At 40.3% G+C, this 24,757-nt stretch overlaps 1 protein-coding gene across 10 annotated transcripts in view; it reads right to left on the bottom strand.

Moving 5' to 3' along the window:
• ATP8B4 (ATPase phospholipid transporting 8B4 (putative)) overlaps positions 1 to 24,757 on the bottom strand; it is a 363,870-nt gene that overhangs the window by 140,247 nt on the left and 198,866 nt on the right. For all 10 annotated transcript variants that reach the window (XR_004536957.1, XR_004536958.1, XM_033920249.1 and 7 more), the window contains 6 exons: positions 24,467 to 24,675; positions 22,455 to 22,498; positions 20,650 to 20,815; positions 14,680 to 14,868; positions 7,170 to 7,285; positions 3,407 to 3,571 (listed from right to left, as the gene is read on the bottom strand). Coding sequence is in view for 8 of the 10 variants with exons in the window: in XM_033920249.1 (XP_033776140.1) it covers positions 3,407 to 3,571; positions 7,170 to 7,285; positions 14,680 to 14,868; positions 20,650 to 20,815; positions 22,455 to 22,498; positions 24,467 to 24,675 (889 nt within the window). In the remaining 2 variants the exon portion in view is untranslated. The remainder of the gene's footprint in view (positions 1 to 3,406; positions 3,572 to 7,169; positions 7,286 to 14,679; positions 14,869 to 20,649; positions 20,816 to 22,454; positions 22,499 to 24,466; positions 24,676 to 24,757) is intronic.

The raw sequence follows: 24,757 nt of genomic DNA, 5'->3' as shown, positions 1-24,757 counted from the left end.
TTTTAATTCTGCGTTGTTTTGTCTATTAAATTGATCTGGAATTTGTTAGCTTTCTTAATCTATTTATATTTTGGTTCATGCGAGTTTTAAATTTTGTGTTAATTGGTTGTGTGCTTTTCTTTTATTTGGAACATCGCTGCAATTGGATTTGTATTCTGAAGAGTGACTTCTATATGCTTTCAAATAAAATAAGGAGGGAAAATGAGAAGCAAAAGGAGGAAAATCTTACAGTCTGTCAAAGTCCAACTACCATCAGAATTATATTCTCTAACGTAGTCTGTAATTTCAATAAGGTACAATATTGTGATTAGTTAAATTTCTCCTTTTGGAAGGTCTTCCCTAAAATCTTTCCTAAGCATTAACAGAGGGCAGATATTTGATTGTAATCATGCTTAAAATTAAAACCAAAAATCCCTAATCTAAATTTCCTTTTATCTTTGATTGGAGGAAAGTAAAGAAGAGTTTACTGAAAAATGACACTAGCTCCTTGGTTTCTAGTGGGCTCTGATTTATCTTTTTTACTTTAAAACTGAAATGACTAGGGAGTAATCATTCAGACAGCGGCGGTCAGCCTGTTTTGGCAGCTGCAACATTATGCCTACATATTCAATGCTGGACCATGTCCAGGCACTGGCATTCATTATCCTGCTATGTGCAGCCGGCTACTACTTATCCAGTTTTAAATGTGATATTCAGCCCTTAACTGCGTAAGTTAAACTGGACGAACTGAGCATGTGCAAGGAGACCCAGCATCAGCACATGCTCAGTTCGTCCAGCAGCTAGAAGCACACCAGCAAATTTCTCTAACACACAGCACAAGAAGGAGGGGAGCAGCTTGGGCAGCACTTTTCTTTGGCTGGTGGGGCTTAGGCATCCCTACCAGCCATTTGGTGTAGTAGGTTTGGAAGGGCTTGAGCCCAAAGTGGATAGGAGGGGCTGTAGCACACTTGTGCTTCTGTGCTCAGGCACAAGAACCGTTTTTAATAGTGTATGTATGGTTGTACTATGGATTGTTGTATTTATTTATTTATTTTGATTTCTATCCCGTTCTCCCAGAAGCTCAGAACAGGTTACAAGTAGACATTCACAAACGTTTGAAAACAGACTACTCATGGCAACAAACTTATATGGAATTCCTTTCTATGTTCCTGTCTTTATTGTGAACTGCTATGATTTGCTTGTGCAACTTTGGCGGTACAGCAAAGATGAATATATGATAAACTGAATGAAAATCCACTTGCACTATAAAGAACAAAAGGCTTACATATTCAACTGAGCTTCTTACTCTGAAAGGTCAGTCTTCACCCCAGTGGCATAGTAAGGGGGGAGGGGGATGGGCGGGGGGAGGGGTGCAGACCACCCAGGGCACTGTTTTCACAGAGGGTTCTGGCACCTCTCCTCCTCTTCGCATACCTCTTACTATCTAATTTGCAAGTTCTCCTGGAAATATCCAGCTAAGTAACCAAAAAACAATTGTAACGTTACTGGAAATGTCCAGTTAGCTCTTTTGTAATCCGCCTTGAACTGCAAGGTATAGGCGGAATAGAAGTCACTAATGTAATGTAATTTTTAGGTTTTTTTTAAGTTTGCAGGTGCGGGCAGCATCTTCCGCTCGCTGCTTGCACTGACCTCTGTTCCCTTCCGACGTCACTTCCTGGTCACGGGAATCATGAAAATTCCCACATCTTTTTAGCTGTGGTTTACGTGGCATAATTTTATAAAGATACACAGAAGCCCTTTTGTTAAAGAACATTGAGCAGTTAGAGGGTAATTCTGAAAAGGTTGTCAAAATTTAGTTTGAACAGATAAGTAAACTGAGGACCCCTCTTACCAAGCCGCGGTAGAGGTTTCTACCACAGCCCGGAGCGCTAAATGCTCCGATGCTCATAGAAATTCTATCGGTCGTGCATTGTTTGGAATAAAGAAGCAGGATCGTGTTTCTTCATATTATGTCATGTTATATTGGCTGAAGATGGAGTACAGAATTCATGTATCAATTGGTGCCCAAATACCTACAAGACTGTGTTTTTATCATGTGTACCCTCTTGTGTACTATGTTCAGCGGGACATTCTGACTTGATCATTCCATCGCAAAAAACGTTGCATTTGGAAGCAATAAGAACTAGGGTTTTCTCCTGTGCGTGCTCCACTGAACGGAACAAACTCCCAGTCCCAGCAGAAAGACTTGTGTAATTTTAAGAAATTGCTGAAACGTCACTTATTTTGTAAGATGAAATATGGTTATTGACGTTTTTTATATGCTGTTTTGCATATTTATTGTGCGTGTAAATTTGTAATCCGCCTTCTTAAAGGCAGACTATAAATAATAACCTATAAACTAAAAGCATCGAAACAGTGTCGGAGCATTAGCGCTCTGGGCCACGGTAGAAACCTCTACGCAGCTTAGTAAAAGGAGGGAGGCGAGTGAAATCGTGGGAGTGTGTGGCGCAGGGGTTAGAGCTACAGCTTCAGCACCCTGAGGCTGTGGGTTCAAATCCCTCGCTGCTCCTTGTGACCCTGGGCAAGTCACTTAATCCCCTCATTGCCCCAGGTACACATTATGTATTTAGGGGCTAGTCCATATAGTACTTTAAAGCAGAAATAGGCGAACTTAAACTTTACGCGTGCCTCCATCGGTAGCCAATGCAGCTGTCGGTAGTAAGGTGTCACATGATCAAACTTCTTCAGCCCGAAAATCAGTCTGACCGCCGCATTTTGCATGAATTGTAATCGTCACATATTCTTTGGGGAAATTGCTAAACAGGCTAGCCCAGAGACAGAGGACAAGATGCAGACTGTGCTGCCAGTTAATTCGAAAACTGCGATGGTTAAGATAGAATCAGTCAAGTCTCTGGAGGGAGAGATGAGAGATGTTTTGGAAAGGCAATACAATGTCTGACACATCCAGCAATATTTAGGTGACACAATTTCCTGGATTGACAACAGACAGGACAGACACCATAAACCAATTAAGAGGATCGGGTGATGCAGCGGAGGAGTTTGATTACCATCAAATTTAACACTAGGGCTTAAAATATTTAGGACACGATTATGAATGTGGTTACTGATTAGCCCATTACTTAGTGCTGACAGGTAACATAGTAGATGACGGCAGATAAAGACCCGAATGGTCCATCCAGTCTGCCCAACCTGATTCAATCTAAATTTTTTTTTTTTTTTTTTAATTAAATTTTTCTTCTTAGCTATTTCTGGGCAAGAATCCAAAGCTTTACCCGGTATAAACTATTTATCCCAGTCTGCTTAAAACACTGGCCATTTCTAAATGCTTGCTCCAGTTCCCACAAATCCAATCAAACTTTGAAAAGGGCAATGATTGTCTTAGCCTGGATAATTTTGTTCTAAGGTCAAAAGACAAACTTTCTTTATACTAACTCAAAAGACATACCATCATATCACTTTCTATTTCTTCATATGCTTCGGAAAGTTGCTCGTCTCTGCCTTCTAGGGCAGTACTTGCCTCATGAAGCGTTTGTAACCATTGTTTGAAATAGTCTTCATCCAAGTCTTTGTATGCGAGGGCCAATGTTCGAAGACCCTCTCCAGCAAATTCCTAAAAAAAATCAACAACCCTTGAGCCAACTAACATTATACACTGCTCAGATAAGCAGACAAAAGTCATACTCCAGTGCACTCATTTCAGATTCTTTACCATGTTTTTCTATAAGCATAATAGAATTATCCATGCATATCACCACTTCTTACAAACTCGCCATCTTCCTTTGATAAGGATAAATATAACGCACATGGAACAAAGGACAAATTCATAGCATATGTTAATAAGAGCACTCATGCTATGATTGTACAGGATGAGTGACTCAAATTCACATACTGGTGTGACTGCTTCATTTCATTTGCTTTCAGTATAAACACAGTAAACAGCATTTAGGTTTAGGGAAAGGAAGAACAGCTATAAAAAGATGGCATCCAACTTGCCAGCAACTTCTGGTGTACATAGTTTAGCGTCTACTAATGCGGTTAGCAGGAAATGCTAAAAACTTTTGACTCCTGACCCCCACTCGCTTGTAAAGCACCCATGCCTGAGAAACAACCTAACCTCCCTACTTATCCCGTTTGTCTTCTTGATTAGATTGTAAGCTCTACTGAACAGGGACTGTCTCTTGAATGTTTTAATGTACAGCACTGCGTATATCTAGCAGCGCTATAGAAATGATAGTTTGGGGCACAGTAATTCATTTAGATTGGTTTGGGGTCCATTGACATCTTACATTTCTTCACTTTAGTAGGTCTTTGATCAGGAGTTAATTTTTGTTTGTTTTCATGCAGGGAAGGGGAGGAGGGGGGATTATTTCTGTCTTAATTTTGTTCTTTGGGTATTTGCACTTGGGGTGGGTGGATGAATGGGAGGATATCACTAATTGGATTAGGATAAGATTTTTGCGATAATCTATGTTTTTGTGTTTTATTGGGTGGGTGGGAGGAAATGGTTGGTTATGAATACCTGTAAGCTGAATGTGCTTTTATTGTATTATTATATGTTAAATTTTATGTATTGCACTATTGAAGTTTGAAAAATCAATAAAGAATTAATAAAAAAAAAAAAAAAAAAGAGAAATGATTACCAGTATAGTAAATCAGTGGCATGCTTTCTCTTTTCTTAGCCCAACTGTTCAGTTGTCTTCTTAAGCAAAAGGGATTAAGGGGGAATTGAATAAAGGACAAATGACTCGTATTTGCATAATACAGGTGAACGAAACCGAGGAGGTCTAGGATGGTCCTAGAAACAAGAGCACAGAGTATGAGGTATGCACATCATCCAAGGATGAAGACCCATTTTTCATAGCATGAAAGAACTAAGGCAATATGCCATATTGTATTATGAGGGGCAGGATAATTTTTAATAGCTCTTGGGCCTGCAAATATTTTTTTATAAGGGGAACTCTTCATGGTGTCTGCGTGAATGGGGAAACCAATGTGGCCTTTCTCTCTCTTGATCTAATCCTACCCTTTCCTCATTGACTTTCTGTCATGGGTAAAAGGCACACATGCTATAACATAGGTACTGTTATGTGCCGGGGGAGGGAGTAGCTGAGCATTTTTTTCCACCCTTTATTTTTATTTTCAATCTTGATGTATTTATTAACTTACCAAGTCCTTCCTCCTGTCTTGTTTTGAGTATGTCAGTCTGTTATGCTTACCTCTTTTATTATTTTCTTATCTTTATTTTTAGATGTTTTATTTTTAATTTTTAATTTTTTCAGACTCACTCCATTGTAAAACGTTTAGGTGTCTGTTTGATAAATGGTATATCAAATAATAAAGAAACTTGAAAAAAACTTGAAATAAATGGAATTTAAAAAATTATATATATATATATATATATATTTTTTTTTTTTTTTTTTTTTTTTTTAACTTATAAGCTATAGCTTAGGGCCTCACAAAAGTTCAGAAAGTGATCCAAATTACTAATTTTGGCAGATACATATATGTAAAATTAGTAATTTGGATCACTTTCTGAACTTTTGTGAGGCCCTAAGCTGTAGCTTATAGGTAGATCCGGCACTGATGGCAAAAATAATCAATAAATAGAGCCCTTCAAGCATTTCAGCAAATAAATGCCTACGATTCCAATCTTGTTTTCATATCAACTATGTTGGCTTCTGGAAGGGATTAAAAGAAGGCCAAAACTGTATTAGGCACAGACAAAAACATAAGCTGTGTTTGTAAGCGATCTCAGTAAACCATCAGACTGTGTATTCAATGTCAGTAAGAACTCCCGAGGCGGAGATCACAGAGCGGCACAGACAATGCGAGCAAGTGAGGAAAGGCGCATATCAGCCTGGCAGTTTTAGTTAAAGGTCAGGTAAGGATTGCATTGCATTATTCTATAAAGAGGCGACAGGTGCACCTAGGTGTATTTATAAAACAGTGCAATAGACTAGCCTTTTTGGCTAGCTAGCCTGGCTTGTCCAGAGAGGTCAGCACATATACAGCCAAGATACAAGATATTTGTTATCATTTGCCTCACACAGAATAGAATGACTTTGGCGTACCTCAGCCAAACTGCTGCAGGCACCAGTCTATTTTCCCATGGACTGCCACTGCCTCAGTGACATAGAAAGGGGGGAGGGGGTGGGGGGCAGTCTGCCCTAGGTGTCATCTTGGTGAGGGTGCAAGCACCCGTCTCCCACTGCCGTGCATGTGCACCGCTTCCCTTCTCCCATACCATTGTAATGTTACTGGCATGAGAAGTAACCCCAATCTGCTGTCATGCCGGCACTGGCTCTTCCTCCGACGTCACTTCCTGGACCCGCATCTAGGAAGTGACATCAGAGGAAGAACTGACGACGGCGTGACAGCAGCTTGGGGGGGGGGGGGGGTTGCTGCTCATGCCAGGAACGGTACAGAGGTACGAGGGAAGGGAAGCGACACGGGCACGGCAAGGGGGGGCAGGGAAGGACAGTGCGGAGATGGGGGCAGAGAAGAGGGCAGGGGAGGGGTGCTACAGCCCCAGGTACCTCTCTTCCTTGCTACGCCACTGCTACGCCTATCTCTAAGAAAAACGTGAAAGTTCCTCTTTCTTCCTCAGGACCTCTCTAAAATGAACCCAGCATGGGTAGAAATACCACTCTTCTGTTAATCCCACTCCTGTGACTCAACACTGAACTCCATAGCCCAGTGAACGCTGGGACCTATAGTTCCACATTTGATTAGCATCTCCTGCTGCCCGGGGGTATAATATTTGCATGGGGGAGGGAAAAACACTGAATCTGTTACAGACAGCCTCCCCAAAAGCTTCAAGGCAGGTGCAAGTTTGTGTCTGATGTGCTGGTAGGAATTGGCATGTGCATACAATAAGTTTCAGGTTTAATAAACATTTAATTAATCACCTATCTTGAATGCTAAGTGATTTACATCGCAGTTTCAGTATTCACATTTTTTAGCTTGCCGGTTTTAAAAAGCAAGTACAGTGGAGAAGTCTGGGAGGCAGGGATGGGTCAGAGTCGGCCCTAAAGTTACTCATGATTTTTTAGTATTCGCAGGCCAGCTTTTCTCCTAACCCATGCGAATATGGAGGGAGAAGTGTACCTTTATGTCAAACAGAAAGGGGTTAACCCCTGGAAAACCAGAGAAAGTCATTAAGCTGAGTTTAGCTCTTCAGTGAAACCAATGAAGGCCGGAGAACTTACGTTGAGATGATCCGACGTGACATTCATTAGGTCCTCATTGCAGTGATGGAGCCTCTCAAGCAAAATCGTGTCTGCTCCTTTTGAATACAGTTTTATCTGCCCATCTGGATTTCGGACTGGCACGGAAAGAAATATAAATAATGACTTTTTATTGCTATCTGTCTTTAAAATGTGCAGCTAAGACCATTTCTGAGAAAAGCCTACCCCACGTTAGAGGAAAGGTATACCTACACATCTTAATGTGACTGCTTCAGCATTTGCTTCTCTTCTTGGTGCCTGTAACAACTACATGTCTTTCGCCGACATTAGATTTGCGAAATGGACTCGAAAATGATTATTCCTGGATTTTTGGAACTAGATACCTTGCATGCAAAGTAGTTCTACATCGTACAATACTGACTCAGCTGACAAACATCTAATAAATCAGCTCCAAAAGCAAACAGTGTTGCACCAGAGTAATTCCCCCTCATTCTTTTATGTACATATGCGATTAATCTTTTCCACTTGCATTGTCCTTAGTTCTTCTTACAGGAAGGTTTTATGTACAAGCACTGCAGAGCTGAGGGCAAATGAATATGTCTGCAGATTAGCAGTCCATTCTCGGAAGCTGAAGCTGAAAAAGGAGTTAGGTGAAGACAAGCTGAATTGTGCTCGGCGTGATTGAAACGGTGTGCTTTGATCACTCGGGGGGGGGGGGGGGGGGAGGGAGGGGAGGCTGAGCTTCATTAGGGTGGGTAGTTTGCAGGGATGTCCCCAAGGAGCTGCAAGCTCAGTTTCAGCACAAAAGGAGCGTCCCTCTGAAAAATCACCCCAGCGAAGTCCACTCTGAGGAGTGGCCGGCTGAGTGCAAATTTCATTTTGTGCGCGCAGCACGTTTTAAAAACCAACAAGTTTCGATCCCAGTATTGGCATCACGTTTCTGTATACAGCATATAAAAACATCACACATATGGTTAATTGATGCTGCTTAGTGCTCCTTTTACGAAAGTGCGTTAGGGCCTTAACGCGCGCGCTAATTTGCCACATATGATAGCTGCTACCGCCTCCTTTTCAGCAGGTGGTAGATTTTCGGCTAGCGCACCTTCGTAAAAGGATCCCTTAGTTTAATTATCCTTCCCTTCCCCCCTTTTACAAAACGACGCAAGTGGTTTTTAGCTCTGGCCGGCACGCTGAATGCTGTGCACTGCTTTGACACTCTTAGGAGCTCTCTAGGAGTGTCGAGACAGCGCACAGCATTCAGCCTGCCGGTTGGCGCTAAAAAACACTTTTGCATTTTTGTAAAAGGGAAGGTTAATTTGCTATAGTTTAATTTTGTTTGAAAGTCAGGTCAGGTCATTAATTTTGAGAGCGACCATGTAAACAACCATATAAAACGCACGAGCGATTGCTCATGTGGTCCGCTTAAAGCAGTGGCTCTCAACCCTGTCCTGGAGGATCACCAGCCAGTTGGGTTTTCAGGATAGCCCTAATGAATATGCATGAGAGAAATTTGCACTCACTTTTCAGCAAAGGATCAAGTGCTATGAATTTGCAACTTGATCCGAGTAGTGCTTTTGACTTGGTCGATCATATCATTCTCCTAGATTCCTTGGAATAGAAACATAGAAATAGACTGCAGATAAGGGCCACGGCCCATCTAGTCTGCCCACCCTAATGTCCCTCCCCTACTTTTGCCCTGTGAATAGATCCCATGTGCCGATCCCATTTGGCCTTAAAATCAGGCACGCTGCTGGCCTCAATCACCTGTAGTGGAATCCATTGGAATCTCGGGTAATGTCTTGAATTGGTTCCGTGAGTTTCTGGGAAAAAGATCCTATCAGGTGTTTAAGGATGATATTCTCTCCTATAGTTGGGACAATTCCTATGGTGTTCCCCAGGGCTCCCCTTTATCCCCCACCTTGTTCAACACCTATCTCGTTTCTTTGGGAAATTTTCTGCAGAGCTTAAAGCTCAAATTTTTCATTTATGTGGATGAAATCACAATAGTCATTCCGCTAATTTGTTTTTCATCTGAGTTCATAAATTCTCTATCATTCACTTTAAATCAGGTTGAACTTTGAATGACTGCTTTCAAATTAAAATTAAATACAGAAAAAAAACTAAATTTTTCCTAGCAGCCCCTAATGATAAAATCTATGATACATGTGAATGGGATGGATTATAATATTGAACAATCCTTAAAAATATTGGGAGTAACTCTGGACAAACATCTTACACTGGAAAAACATTCTGATTTTGTATTTAAGAAAAGTATTTTGGTGCTTTGGAAACTCTGCACTATTAAGAAGTATTTCGACGAAGCCTCTTTTCATCTGTTAGTTCAATCTTCCATCCTGAGTATTCTTGACTATTGTAACATCATATATTTGGGCGCTCTTAAAAAAATTCTCAGGAAATTGAGGGTGGTTCAGAACACGGCTGTCCGCCTTATTTTCGGCTTAAAGCTCCATTGGCTGCCACTGGAATCTAGAGTTTTGTTTAAGTTTTCATGCATTTGCCATAAAACAGCATTTGGCATGCTACCGGATTATCTTACTCCTCATTTTACTTTGAGTTATACTAACAAGAGTTCCTGAAGAATACACTTGTTTGCATATCCCTCAATAAAATTATGTCATTATAAAAGGTTCCTTGAGAGAACCTTTTCTTTTCAGGCGGCCAAACTGAACTTATGGCTGGCCAAAACTGTGTTAGAAGCTTCTTCTTATAACGATTTTAGAAAACAGTTAAAAACTCAATTATTTAACGGGCTGGGTTTTTAATGTATCTTATCCTTTTAACTGTTACTTTATTTTAACATTGTTGCACTCTTCTTATATTGTATGTATTTCTTTTATATTGAATGCACTTAATTTGTCGAATCTTAAATGATTTGCATTGTTTGTACTATGCTTAACTGTTAGTGAACCGCTTAGAACTCACGGGTATAGCAGTATATAAAAATAAATTATTATTTTAATGGAGGTGACAGGCATGCAAATCTACCCTATGCATATTCATTAGCGCTATCCTGAAAACCTGACTGGCAGTGGTCCCCCAGGATAGGCTTAGAGGGATCATAGGCGAAGTCCATAGCTACAATTTTGTATCTATTTGGAGGAAGACAGGGAATTATGAGGGGGAGAAGTGCACAAAGGAATGTGAAAGCAAATTCAACTATGTACTTTCACTACCGTGAAAGCCTTTTTTAACTCTAACTACATGTTAAGTGCGCTGTGAACAATGCAAATACTTTAACCTGCACTGAGAGTACGTAATTTTCACAAGTCTCATTTGATCGTGTTTCTCTGCAAGAAAAAATTCATTCTTGAAATAGCCTTTATGGAAGTCATGCTGACCTATGTGGCCACATTCACTTGTCTCTTATAAATACAGACCTGCATAAATGTAAATCAGCCAATCAACTATATTAAATCTGTCTGTTAATATACGGGAATTGTCCCACCAATGCAAGGGACATTAGATAGCGTGGTAGAGAAAAAAGCTGGCGTACCTGAATGTAAACCACTGTAAATAAATGTCTACCATCACTGTTAGTAGACTTTTTCTATCTTCTTGCTTATCTCTATTACAAGTACTTCTCTAACTTTCTTTAGCTAACCTATACTATGTAAGTTAACTTGTAACCCGTTCCGAGCTCTGTTGGAAGGACAGGCTAAAAAACATGATTAAATAAATGTATGTGTGATGTCAGCTTGGTACTTTGCCAGTAGGCGTCTACAAGTGCAGATTTTGGGTTGAGCACGGGTGGTTTGCAAGTTTGCATCTAGGTTATAAACTGTACAGGAAGTGCGTTTATGCCTGAAGTGTAGGTGTGATTTCTGTTGCATGGCTATGTGTCAGAAACAAAAAGAGGGGAGTCCAACCTTGTCTGCAGTGAAAAAAACCAACCAGGAAAAAACAAGCCAAAACTGCAGATATGTACAACGATGTAGGCAAAATTTATTGTGACAACCAAACTATATATTAAAACCTTTTGACCAAACAGGGGACCCAACACGGTCCGTGTTTCGGACAACCTTCGTCAGAGGTCCACGGTAGAAAAAGGAAAAAACATATGTCACAACAAATGTATATAATAAAGCCAAACTGATGTTAGCGATTTTTACTATTCACAGTGACTCTCGGCGTTACATAACATCAGTTTGGCTTTATTATATACATTTGTTGCGACATATGTTTTTTTCCTTTTTCTACCATGGACCCCTGACGAAGGTTGTCCGAAACACGGACCGTGTTGGGTCCCCTGTTTGGTCAAAAGGTTTTAATATATAGTTTGGTTGTCACAATAAATTTTGCCTACATCGTTGTACATATCTGCAGTTTTGGCTTGTTTTTTCCTGCATGGCTATGTGTCATCATAACACAGGGATAGATTCAAGAAATGGTGCCCAAGGCTATGCGCTGGGTTGATCTGCTTAAGCTAGGATTAAAGGGTTCTCTGTGTGGAGTATCCTTTACCGAATACTAGCTTAGCCCACATCCCACGCTCAACTTTATATCACCTGCCAAAGGCTGATGTAAATACTTGCGCCCAACTCGTGGCCATTAATAATAATAATAATAACAGTTTATATACCGCAATACCGTGAAGTTCTATGCGGTTTACAAAAGATTAGAGAAGGTACAGAATAATTGGACTTGAGAGCGGAAAGAGTGAGTGAGTACGAGAGAGAAGAACAGGTCAGTTGTCTAGGGATTTCAGGAACAGGTATGTTTTTAGACGCTTCCTAAATTCCTCGTAAGTAGTGGGCGAGAGCACTTGCTCTAGGTCCTTACCCCATAATGCCGCCCGATGTGAGAGAAGGTGTTCATGGTGGTTTTTTAGTTTGCAGCCTCTAACTGGAGAGGAAACTAAGTTTGAATGTGTGCTTCTCTTGCGTTTGTTGGTGGAAAAGGAGAAAAGGTCCGTTATGTATTTGGGGGCTAGTCCATATAGTACTTTGAAGCAGAGGCAGGCGAATTTAAACTTTACGCGTGCTTCCGTCGGCAACCAGTGCAACTGCCGGTAGTAGGGTGTTACATGATCGAATCCCTTTAGCCCGAAGACAAGTCTGACCGCTGTGTTTTGCATTATTTGAAGACGTCGCATATTTTGGGGGGAGATTGCTAAGTAGGTGCCCAAATGCAGGCATTCTATAATAACACACCTAATTTCTGGGAACATCCCTAACCTACCTGTGCCCTTCTCTTGGCCATGCCTTTCAGAGCCTCATACTATGAAATTTAGACACACATGTTATAGAACTGGGCTTAAGGCAGATCCATGTGTAACTCCTAATTGCTGCCAATCAAGTGCTTGTTAACTTCAATAATTGATCGTTGGTGCTCAACTGACTAAATAGTTCACACGCGGATCTAGGATCCATGTCCAAATCTGGGTAACCTATATAGAATCTAGGGGAAAATGTCTAAATTGGTGCCTACTTGCCCTCTTAAGCCAGGCACCTTGTTATAAAATCACCCTCTATTGGTACAGTTCTATAATTTGTTTGAAGGCAGGTATAAGCTTGTGATCAGAATGAGCTTAACGGAGCCTCTCCACAACATAAACCTCAGTTGATCTCAGTGCTTTACATAAGCCTGCAGATTAAATAATCCATAAAAATTTGAGTTATTTAGCTATTCCTTAAGGCCCAATAAACCTGACTGGATTGAGTCCTGAGAAAATACCCTGTTAGCAGAGGAAGCTGTCTCTCCAGTGATAGTTAAACCTGCTGCAGGAAATACAACAGGGAAGATTTCTTTGACAGACACATTATCCAACTTCGACAATAAAACCAGAGCTGCTGCAGTATAAATTTCACTTCAGCTTAGCTGCACACTAGAGACATTTGTACCAATGTACCATAATCATCATTTATTCAGTACAGCTCACAACTGGAACAAGATAAGAAAGAACTAGGGGTCAAAACAGAGCGCGAGCAAGACTGAAGAAATTGAGTCCTTGTGAACAAACATGAAACTGAAATTTCAGAAGGGAGGGGGACTCAGCAGTGTTGGGCAGTAATATATTAGTAAGTAATATATTACTGGTAATATATTATTTTAAAAGTAATCAGTAACTGTAATGATTACTTTCATGCAAAATTAATGAATAACTAATAAATTACATTTTCAATAATGAGTAATATGTTTAGTTACTATATCTATCTATCTATCTATATATATATATATATATAGTGTATATATATATATATATATATATATATACACACACACTATCTATCTATCTATATATATTAACTTTTTAGTGACCTGTCTTTTTTTTTTTTTTTGCATAACTAGGACCATTATTGGGTTACTTCTGGTTTCCAGCAAACTTCCTTTTAAGTGAAATTGCAAGAGGTAATAAAGATGGCTGGGTCTTTAACATTTAAGCACTCTGTCAATTTTTTTGATTTAGTAAATGAAAAAAGATAATATTCATGTTAGATCAGTTGGACCACTAGACGACCAAGGAATAAAAGGTGCTCTCAGGGAAGACAAGGCCATATTGGAGAGATTAAATGAACTCTTTGATTCAGTTTTCACCAAGGCAGATGTGGGGTAGTTACTGGTGCCAGAAATGATATTCCGTTCTGATGAATCAGAGAAAGTCAAACAAATCTGTAACACCGGAAGATGTAATGGGTTGGTTTGACAAATTGAATAGTAGTAAATTGCCTGGAGCATTCCAGAGTGCTGATACAATTGAAAAATGAACTTTCAGAGCTATTGTTAGTAATTTTGGTCATTATCTTTACCACATAGAATTGATTCTGCTGCAGTTATGCTGCCACAATTTCAATTTCATTGGGTTGAAGATAACAAAATGAAGAAGAACTTCTTTTCAAAATGAAAAACTTTGTTTCAAAGCAAGTAAGACAGTGATGCTGTTATCAGAACAAGCTGTACCAGCTTTATCCAGGAGTGATTGTGGTGATGAAGATTACTTTTGTTTTCAGAATACTGATGGCAGTGACAGAAGTGAGGTTGCTGCTGAATTGGACCTATTTCTAAATGTCAAATCTTATAAAGTAATCAATGTATCATAGTTTCCTCATATCAAGGCACTGATTTTTGAAATAATGGATTTGCCTTCAGGTGCTTTTCAGCATGGGTCAACAAATTATGACTCTTAAGAAGATACAGAATGACTGTTGAAATGCAATTGCTCCTTCATTATAATGGGAACTATTTGAGGAAACTGCCATTGGAACTTTCTACCTGATACTTCAAATCTGGAATCCTAAGATCAACCATTCCGATTGAACAAGTTTTGTTTTTTTTGCTGGCATTGACACAAGAAGGTTCTGCCTGCTGCTGTCATACAAAGGACAGATGAATATAGATAATGTTTGATTTATGCACTAATCATATGCTAGCTATTTTTATAGTATTTTACTTATTTAATTTAAATATCTTTCTAATATATTGGATCCCTATATTTAATGATTTGAGCATTTTCTGTAATATATTACTTTTTCCTTGCAGTAACTAGTAACTTTAATATATTGGGACTCAGTACCTATGACAGACATTCTTTTCCTGACATTGTTAAAATCCAATATGGCCAACAGCTGATAGGTCACAGTTCTGCCCATTTCTTCCACAGTGATGGTCTCAGGTGTCCGGGACTTAAAAACAAACCCAAAATTTCTAGCAGCAGTCACTAAAGCTCCTTCATCTGGCGATTGCACTTGGTAAACTAATTCCCCTAGGAGTAAGAAACAAAAAAAATAACCATGAAAATTATAGTTCTGGAACACAAGAGAATTTGCAACAGTGAAAAAGGATCCAGTTTTGTAAGCTTAACATTTTCAAATTCACTTGTGTCACAATATTACTCTTATTAATAGTTCATATCTGCTCTTAAATCCATGGAGTTCCAAATCAATAAAAATTAATGATTACCAGTATAGCATAAGATAATACAGGGAACAGCTGGAAATACTGCAGAACTCATATCTAACATACAGTATGTTTGGCTCTGTTACAGATCACCTCAATTGATCTATTTATTATATTTCTTATATGCTGCTCAATGTCCCTAGGATATCACAATACAAAGAGACCTCAAAAACAAAGGAAAAAGCATATAATCATCTTAATACTCAAATAAACAGAACAACAATAGTTATATAAGGTCTGATATTGAGACACGGGACCCGGACATTTACACCAGGGACAGCTATTTTGTTGTACTAACTTGCTAAATAGCTATTCAAGTATGACAAGTTTCAAGTTTCATTATTTTTAATATACGACCATCAACAAAAATCTATCTGGTTTTCAACACTTTGATAAAATAAATAATTAAAATAATGCTTATAAAAGGAGGAAAAGTGAACATTGTAGACGTTTTACAAAGACATACATGAGAGTGGGGATTGAAGAAGAAAGGTGGGGGTAAAGTTACATTGTTAAAAGATAAAAAAGAAAAAAAGTAGGGTTACGAAGGAGAGAGAGGGAGAGGGATAAAACATTAGGGATTGGGTCGCTTCTTAAAAGAGGTTGGCAGTCTTGGCAATAAGAAGTTTAGGAGTTGTGGAATGCATCTTGAAATAAAAACGTTTTTAGTTTAATCTTGAATTTATCTAGGAGAATATCAGCAGTACTCAGATAATTTCTGGTTTTGCCTTGACTCCTCCTCCAGTAATACCTGAACAGTATTGAGGCAATGAAGATTTTCAGCAGCATTATCTGAATATTGCTGCCAAAGGTCTGGGTATGCGAGTAGCACTTATGCGGGCAGGAGCTGCTCCTGTCTAGATAAGTGCCACTGGATACTGACGCCTACCTAGCCTAAGTCATGAAAAAAACAAACATTTGTCTGGTTAACTCTTGAAGCTAACTGGATAAATGATTTTGAATATTGAGTCCTATGGCCAGCCACTTGTATCGGCATATAGAGGAACCTGGGTTCAGTGCCTGGTTCTGGAATTCTGCTCCTCTAGTCAGCCAGAGCTGAGATGATGTGGAAGTACCAAGCACCATTCTTAGTCCATGGGAGGGAAGGAGGGAAAAGTCAATCTCTGCTCAATAGTGGTACCTAGTTGACAAATTTAGTGCCAACCGTTTCAGGGTACCCAAAGAAGCCATGATGCATGCCCTGCACTCCCCCTCCCCCCAACTGAGGACTGTGGGGAGGAAAGAGTTCAGGTAATTCTAAGTGAAGGCTTATGGTGCGAGATCTCAGCCCAGCTTCTACGGGAGATGAAAGCCTAAAGAGCAAAAGGAAATTGCTGAGTCCGAGAACAAAATACAACAAATTAAAGGGCCTGATCCAGGTCTTTCTAATGGATACAGAATCAAAAAAAGCCTTATTGAATTGGATCCTAAATGAGTTGACTCGATTGGCTTCAGAACTGTTTTACTTCTACTCAGAGTGAAGCAGAGTAGAGCCATAGTGCAATGGTTAGCAGAGTGGGTGGAGAACCAAGGAAGCCCGCCGTTTAAATCCTGTTGCCACTCCTTATGACCTTGGACAAGTCATTTAACCTTCTGTTGCTGCAGATTCAAAACATGACATTGTAAGTCCCCATAAGGAGAGGGAATAACCTCCTGTACTTGAATGCAACTTGCCTAGAACTACTCCTGTAAAGGCATGAGCTAAATCCGAACTAGTAATAAGTTTTACACAGTATGAAGGGTCACCATGCTACAGGGAAACACTTCATTCTCCACAGTGTGGCTCAGAAAGTGCATTGATTTAATTTCTATAGCCAGATGTGTAAATCCTAGATCTGACTCACTCCAGGGCCTCTCCATGCAAGAGCTATGTGCACAGAAACTAATGTACAGCACTGACAATACTTTAACATGGAAAATACCCTTTTATGGTAAAATAAGGGTCTGTTTAAAAAGGTCAAAAAAGATTTGTGTGGGATTCTGCCCATAAACAGATAAAAATGAGCAACTTCCTCCGTATCAAAGCTTAGTCACTGCAGTCCTGTAAAGTCCGTCAGCAGTTCAAATGTTCCAGAGTCAGAAGTCCTCAGGTAATGAAATGCAAACAACTCCATTAACTCCCAAACTGCCGGGCAGTTTCTTCCAGTGAATGCCTACCTCCTGTATCCCAGTCTGACATGGACAGAATGTGTCATCACCAAAGGGGAGGAGAGATTTGTATTAATTATTTTTTAAAGGATAGGAGATGGTAATTTGATATACTGCCTGTCTGTGGTTACAATTAAAGCAGTATATGTATTAAATGCTGGTATTTATTTTGTATCTGGGGCAATGAGGGGGGGGGGTTAAGTGACTTCCCAGGGAGATGAAGTAGGAATCAAATCTGGTTCCCCCTTGATAGCTTACCCCTGTATATGTAGCGTCAACTTTGGGGAAAATAAATATATTATTTCATCACCTGAACAGTTAAAGACTTTCATGTAGGAAAAATGTAGAAATGTAGGAAAAATCATTGATATGATTTCCAGAGTCTAAGGAAGTCTCTGATTGGCCAAAAACACTGCACTGCACTGCATAGGAGCTCTCACAGATTGTTTGGCTGTTCACTGCCGATTCCAGTTGTTATCCATCAGGTTTCCTGCATACGATACCAATTAGGACCCCTGAGGAAGGAGTGTTTCTTTGAAGATAGAAGGGCTGGACAGGAGGAACAGGCAAGGGGTGGTGGTGGACGGCCGAGAAAAGAGAGAGACAGAAAGAAAGAAAGACAGACACACATCTATTCTAGTATCCATTAATGTAATGGGCTTAAACACTAGTATGATTATATTTATTATTTTTTATGATTGTTTATTAAAGACTGTTTTTTATGATCGTTCAATTAAAGACTTGGCCTCTTGTACATCATCACTGCACTTTTTGCCTGTGTTCCTCTACGTCAGGGGTAGGGAACTCTGGTCCTCGAGAGCCATATTCAGGATTTCCCCAATGAATATGCATTGAAAGCAGTGCATGTAAATAGATCTCATGCATATTTATTGGGGAAATCCTGAAAACCCGACTGGAATACGGCTCTCGAGGACCGGAGTTCCCTACCCCTGCTCTACGTGATACTTCCCTGCAGTTCTGTTGGATTTCTTGTTTGTCGTTACCTCTCCTTTCACTACTGTCAAGGTCTGCCCCGACTCAATCGCTTTTGAGTCAGAGTTTGCATGCAAATGATTTGCACTTCCGCACAAATCATTTGCATCCAAACTTGATAGTGAATCGATCGCTATTTTAAAATCAGCCAGGAATCGGCCAACAGCGATTGCTTGATTATGGCGGTATAGAAGAATAAAGTTATGTTGCGTCATGTTAGTGCAGGGGTAGGCAATTCCGGTCCTCAAGAGCCGGAGCCAGGTCAGGTTTTCAGGATATCCACAATAAATATGCATGAGATAGATTTGCATCTCAAGAAGGCAGTGCATATAAATCCATCTCATACATATTCAGGTTTTCAGGATATCCACAATGAATATGTATGAGATGGATTTATATGCACTGCCTTCTTGAGATGCAAATCTATCTCATGCATATTTATTGTGGATATCCTGAAAACCTGACCTGGCTCTGGCTCTCGAGGACCGGAATTGCCTACCCCTGTGTTAGTGAATCTAGCCCTAAGTGACTTGCCCAGGTTCACAAGGAGCAGCACTGGGATTTGATCTCACAACCTCTAGGTGCAGCTCTACCAGTGAGCCACATCTTCCCGGAAATTTTATAACAGATGGGTAGGTGATGCAGACTAGAAGGCACCTATTTTATAAAGAAAATTAGGGCTCCTTTTACAAAGCCACAGTAGAGGTTTCTACCACAGGCCGGCATGGTAAATGCTCCACCATTCTCAGGAATTCCATGAGCATCAGAGAATTAACCTCACCAGCCCACATTAGAAACTTCCACCGTGGCCTTGTAAAAGTCAGTGCTTAGGTGCTTGTTTGTCTTTTATAAAACACTAGTGTACATTCTGCAAAAATCAAGCCTATACTGTAGGCGTGGACATTACACTGGCTCAAAAGCATCTTGTTTATAACACAGTTTGTACACCGCTTTATAAATTATAAACTAAAACCGATACAAATAAAACCTGACCAATTTGCAAGAATTTAATTAAAACCAAAATAAAATCAAACCAAAAATACTCTAAATAATACAGAATAATCAATGATCAATTGTCAGTTATCAATCATCCAAAAAAACTGACTAAAAAGACGTGCTTAAAGCAATTTCCTAAACTGCAAATAACTCCCAATCTTGTGTAACTCCTCAGGGAGTCCATTCCACAGTTTAATACCTTCTATATTAAAAAAAAAAAAAAAAAATCTAATATCTTCCAAGCTAACCAGTTTAAAAGATGGAACACTTAGGAACAGACTGTTAGCGGATATAGAGATTATTGAGTGGGCATGAAAATGAAGGTATTTTAAAATCCACATGCATACTCTAGGGCTCCGCCCACACTTTGCTTAAACTGTGCTCCTGGCAATGCCTATAGTAAAAGTACATGGGTCCATGCCACGCACATGCCTTTACGGCTGGCACAATTTTATAAGAAACAAACAAACCAGAGGGAAACTACTACTACTTATAATTTCTATAGTGCTGAAAGGTGCACACAGCGCTGGACATTTAATATTCAATAGATGGTCCCTGCTCAGAAGAGCTTACAATCTAATATGGACAGACAGGAAATCTCAGGGTTGGGGAGATTCTTGTAGAACAGTGGTCTCAAACTCAAACCCTTTGCAGGGCCACATTTTGGATTTGTAGGTACTTGGAAGGCCTCAGAAAAATTAGTTAATGTCTGGAATGGAATGCGCTTCCAGAGGTGTAATAGGGCAGAGAACAGTACTGGGGCTCAAGAAAGGATTGGACAATTTCCTGCTGGAAAAGGGGATAGAAGGGTATAGATAGAGGATTACTGCACAGGTCCTGGACCTGTTGGGCCACCGCATGAGCGGACTTCTGGACACGATGGACCTCAGGTCTGACCCAGCAGAGACATTGCTTATGTTCTTATTAAAGAAATGATAATTTTGCATGAGGTAAAACTCTTTATAGTTTATAAATCTTTCCTTATTGCTAAGTCTTAATAATAATATTGTCATTTATAGCTAAAGACATATGATCAAGAAACTGTTTTATTTTACTTTTGTGTTTATGATAAACATACCGAGGGCCTCAAAATAGTACCTGGCGGGCCGCATGTGGCCCCCGGGCCGCAGGTTTGAGACCACTGTTGTAGAAGGAATGATACAATGGGTATATGTATCTGACAGTGAGCGGGAGTTAAGAGTTGAAAGCAGATTCAAAGAAGCGGGCTTTTTGTTTGAATACCACTAGAGACGGAGCATGATGTATTGACTCTGGCAGCCTGTTCCAAGCATAAGGTGCGGCAAGAAAGAAGGGATAGAGTCTGGAGGTGGAGGTAAAGGGTACAGAGAAGGGGGACTTACCCAATGAATGGTTAGGTGTGCCCTGAAGAAATGGTGAACAGAATTTGCATAAAACACTATTCAGTATGCTACCATTTTCATCCTCTCACCTTCCTTTTTCTCCTCAGCCATAACTGTATGACAGAGGGACAGAAGCCTGAAGAAATCATGCGCCATTGTCTCTCCAAGTTTAATAGCTTCAATCAGACTGTGGTCATAAAACTGAAATTTTTCATCTGCAAGTGGATTAAAGGAAAAATCTACTGGCACTGTTTTCTGAAAGAGGAAACAAAATTCAATGAAAAAAAGAAACCCCAGAAAACAATCATGACTTCTGCACTCAGAAAACAGTGAAATGTTAAAGAACAACATTACAGAACGGGAAACATTGCCCAGGTGCAAAACTTAGGGCTTCTTTTACAAAGCCACAGTAGTGGGTCTCGGCACGGCAAATGCGACCCAGCCCACAGGAACTGAACGGGCTGTGTCGCACTTGCCAGGCAGGGATTTGCTACTGCCGCTTTGTAAAAGGGATCCTTACATTGTAAGCCCACTAGGGACAGAAAAAGTGCCTGAACGCAATATGTGAACCATTTTGATTTTACTACAGAAAGCTGGTATATAAATAAATAACTTAAAAAGAATAGATTACCATAAAGTGCACAATAGTACTGAATGAAACAAGGCTGAAAATTCTAATTAAAAGCGATTTAAAATTTTCAGCTGGAAAGTACAGTGACATCTGTTTTTCAGCCGGGGTACATGCCTAAATTAGGTGCATTTTTGGTAGCAGTGCCCACGTGAGGGGTAGTTCTATACACACCTGTATTTACACACTCCTCTGTATGCTTAGATGTAGGGAACCATAGACTTACACACGAGTGTCTTAATCACTATTCTATAATGGTGAACTTGAATGCAATAGTACATTCCTACAAAGGCATGGATGAGACACAGGTGCATCTCCCACTAAAGCACGTAACTTGCACAGGCCCTGCTTTACAAAGCCGCACTCGTAGGGTTTTTAAAGGAGGGGGACAGTTGTTTCAGATCATTGATTGAACCATATCCACGGCATTCTTTTTTGGCTGGGCTGAGAACTCTTCAGCACCCCCTCGTAGGGTGAAGACTGTCAGTCTGTTGTGATGTCATAATGCCTCATTTCACCAATAAGAGCCAACCTCAGCAGTGATGTCATAATAGCTTGACTGTCCTATACTTGGCTCACTTTTATTTCATACGAAGGTGTGCTGAAAAATTCTCAGCTCAACCAACCAACTTCCTAAATTCTGAGCGTTATTTTGCTACTGCAGCTGAAAAGGGTTATCTTATTTCATTAAGCGACAATTTGCAGAAAAGAAATTCTCTGTTTTTGACATTGTTTCAGATCATTGATTGAACCATATCCATGGCATTCTCGTCTTGGTTGGGCTGAGAACTTTTCAGCAACCCCTGCACTTATATATCTCTAGACCCCCCCATCGGAGTCCTTTAAAATAAGGTTTTAGTGCGGCATGTTGAAGTCTTGAGCTCAATTGTCAGCACACATTTGTCGGCGTGCGTTTGTCCGGCGCACTTATGACTATGAACCAGATATTCACTGCCAGGATCTGGACATGGCACAGTACTGAAAATCCTGGTACAACATAATCGGCAGCAGCTGGCATTTAAAAATCACGCTGCCTCCCACCCTGTAGTTCCTGTATGATTTCAACTTTTGCTAATGATCATTGATTTGTTTATTTGTAGTTGCTAATTACGCATTTGACATTTGTGTTGGGCTGGCATAACACAAACTGAAACGAAACTAAACTAAAATTACCCTGCTTTATCAAAACAGGCTGCAGTTTCTCTCCTGCCTGCATACATACAGGAGCTCCACATTGGAATAAAAGAAAGACCATGAATGACGTACCTCCGAAATTTCCGCTTTGCGTCCCAAATCATCATACACTTCACCTAGAAAATGCCCACAAAGACTATTAGCAAAAGCAAAACGTTCAGGCCATTTAGAAACCTGTGTTAGATAAATTTCCTGTTGGATGAAGAACGCTTAGCTTTGGCAAAAAAGGACTAAATAAAATATGATCATTAAAATACAAGAACCCCCCCCCCCAAAAAAAAAAAAAAATCAAAACGATTCCTAGATCTTCTTGTTACAATATACCACCATTGATGCTCTGTATAGTACTTCCTACGGTGACGGGACAAAAGTGCGCGAGACTTTGGCGCACTGACATTGCAGCGCAGACTATTTGGCGCAAGACCCCAGCGCGCCGCTTAAAAAGTTACTTTTAAAGAGCTCCGACAGGGGGTGAGGGGGAATCCCCCAACTTTACTTCATACTCTTCGCGCTGCCGTTGGGGAGAGAGTGTAAAAAAAAAAATTTAAAAATCAGGGAAAAAGTTAAGTTTACTCTATAATGGAGTGTTCCAACCCCCCCCCCTAACGGCAGCACGAAGAGTATGAAGTAAATTGGGGGGATTCCCCACTCACACCCCACGTCGGAGCTCTTTAAAAGTAACTTTTTAGGCAGCGCACTGGGGTCTTGCACTGATTTGTCTGCGCTGCAATGTCAGTGCGCCGAAGTCCCACCCGCGAATGACTATGAACCCTTCCTAAAGCAGAGTATAAAAGTCTGCGAGCGGTCCTTCAGGGTGGGGGGGGCCAAACGGTCCTTCGGGGTGGGGCATCAGGCTTTCAGGGCTGAGGGGATGAATCGGACGTCAGGGGGAGGGGGGGGACCAGCAATGTAAAAAAAAAATTGTAATATGCGCTCACAGCATATAACGCGCATAGTTATGCTCGGTTTATAAAATTGTGTATAACGCTGTGCATTATATGCGTGAAAATACGGTAATCTAAGGCTTGGCTTTATATACCGAGTCATCATTCTAAGAAAGCTCGACTCGATTTACAATAATTAACTTAAATAAAAACCATAAAAAATAAGACTAAATTTTGGGAAATTAATTTTCAAAATACCCCGACAGGGAAATCTCTGTTTTCCTTCTGCTGCGTCAGAGGAAAAATCCTGCTTCCTTGCAATGGCTCTGCTCCGGAAGAAATGGCCCATATTGTTCCAGGTCTTCTGAGGTATTTTTTGCTGGGTTTCCCCTGTTTATTGCTGGCTTTGTTGAATGGATCCGACATTATGCTGGAAGATTTTACTATTGGTTAGCAGTGAACATGAGGGATCCCTGTGAGGAAACTCTGGAGCAGGGGTGGGGAACGAGGTTTTCAGGATTTCCCCAATGAATATGCATGAGATCTATTGGCATATACTGCCTCAATTGTATGCAAATAAATCTCATGCATATTTGTTGAGGAAATCCTGAAAACCTGACTGGATTGCGGCCCTCGCTGTCCTTCCCTGTTCTAGAGAATGACACAGGGACAAATTGTGCCCTCATCTCCACCCTATCCCCACAGACTCCATGCCAGACCCTCATCCCCTCCCCTAGAAGCTCTGATCCCACCCTTGCATATTTTGCAATTTATTATGTAGGGCCTTCTGAACATGTGCATATTTCCAAATTTTATTCAAAATACTATTATGATTTTAATCGTGATCAAATAATAGGTTAAGCAGAACTGAGGCCAGATGACATGACATTGTATGTATGAAGGAGCTAGAGAATGACATTGGGACAATCTCTACAAACTCAAATTCCATCCATACCCCATCCCCACAAGCTTTGATGCCATCCCCACCCAGTCTCCATGGCAATTCCATGAAATTATTACTATTACTATGGATTTACTGTGGTTTACTGGAGATTAGCATGTGTCCCCATCCCCATGTCATTCTCTAGGAAGCATCTCAGATTATCCTTGGGTAGGTTTTGTGCTCTCTGCAGTTTATCTTTGCTGTCTCAGTTAAAATACCATAGATAGGGGTAGAAGAGAATGGAAATAGTAACTCACCATATATTTTCCCATTAATAGAACATTTGTTGAATGTCATTATGTTCTGAGTGAGAGTTCCAGTTTTATCTGAGAAGATATATTCTATTTGGCCTAATTCCTCATTGAGTGTAGTCGTTCGTGCCTCGGCAGGTGTGCTTTGCTTTGCATAATACATTTTGCGGTCCCAGTTTATAAAGTAGCTGTGTCCAAGTCGAATAACTTCCACGCTTTAATATGAAAAAAATAATAATCGTTTAATTTATATATATAAAAAAAAGAATTTGTTTCTCTTTCTCAGTCTGCTCTCTT

This window comes from Geotrypetes seraphini, chromosome 14 (assembly GCF_902459505.1).
Source record: "Geotrypetes seraphini chromosome 14, aGeoSer1.1, whole genome shotgun sequence".
Taxonomy (NCBI): Eukaryota; Metazoa; Chordata; class Amphibia; order Gymnophiona; family Dermophiidae; genus Geotrypetes; species Geotrypetes seraphini.
This window is presented reverse-complemented; position numbering and strand designations above follow the sequence as displayed.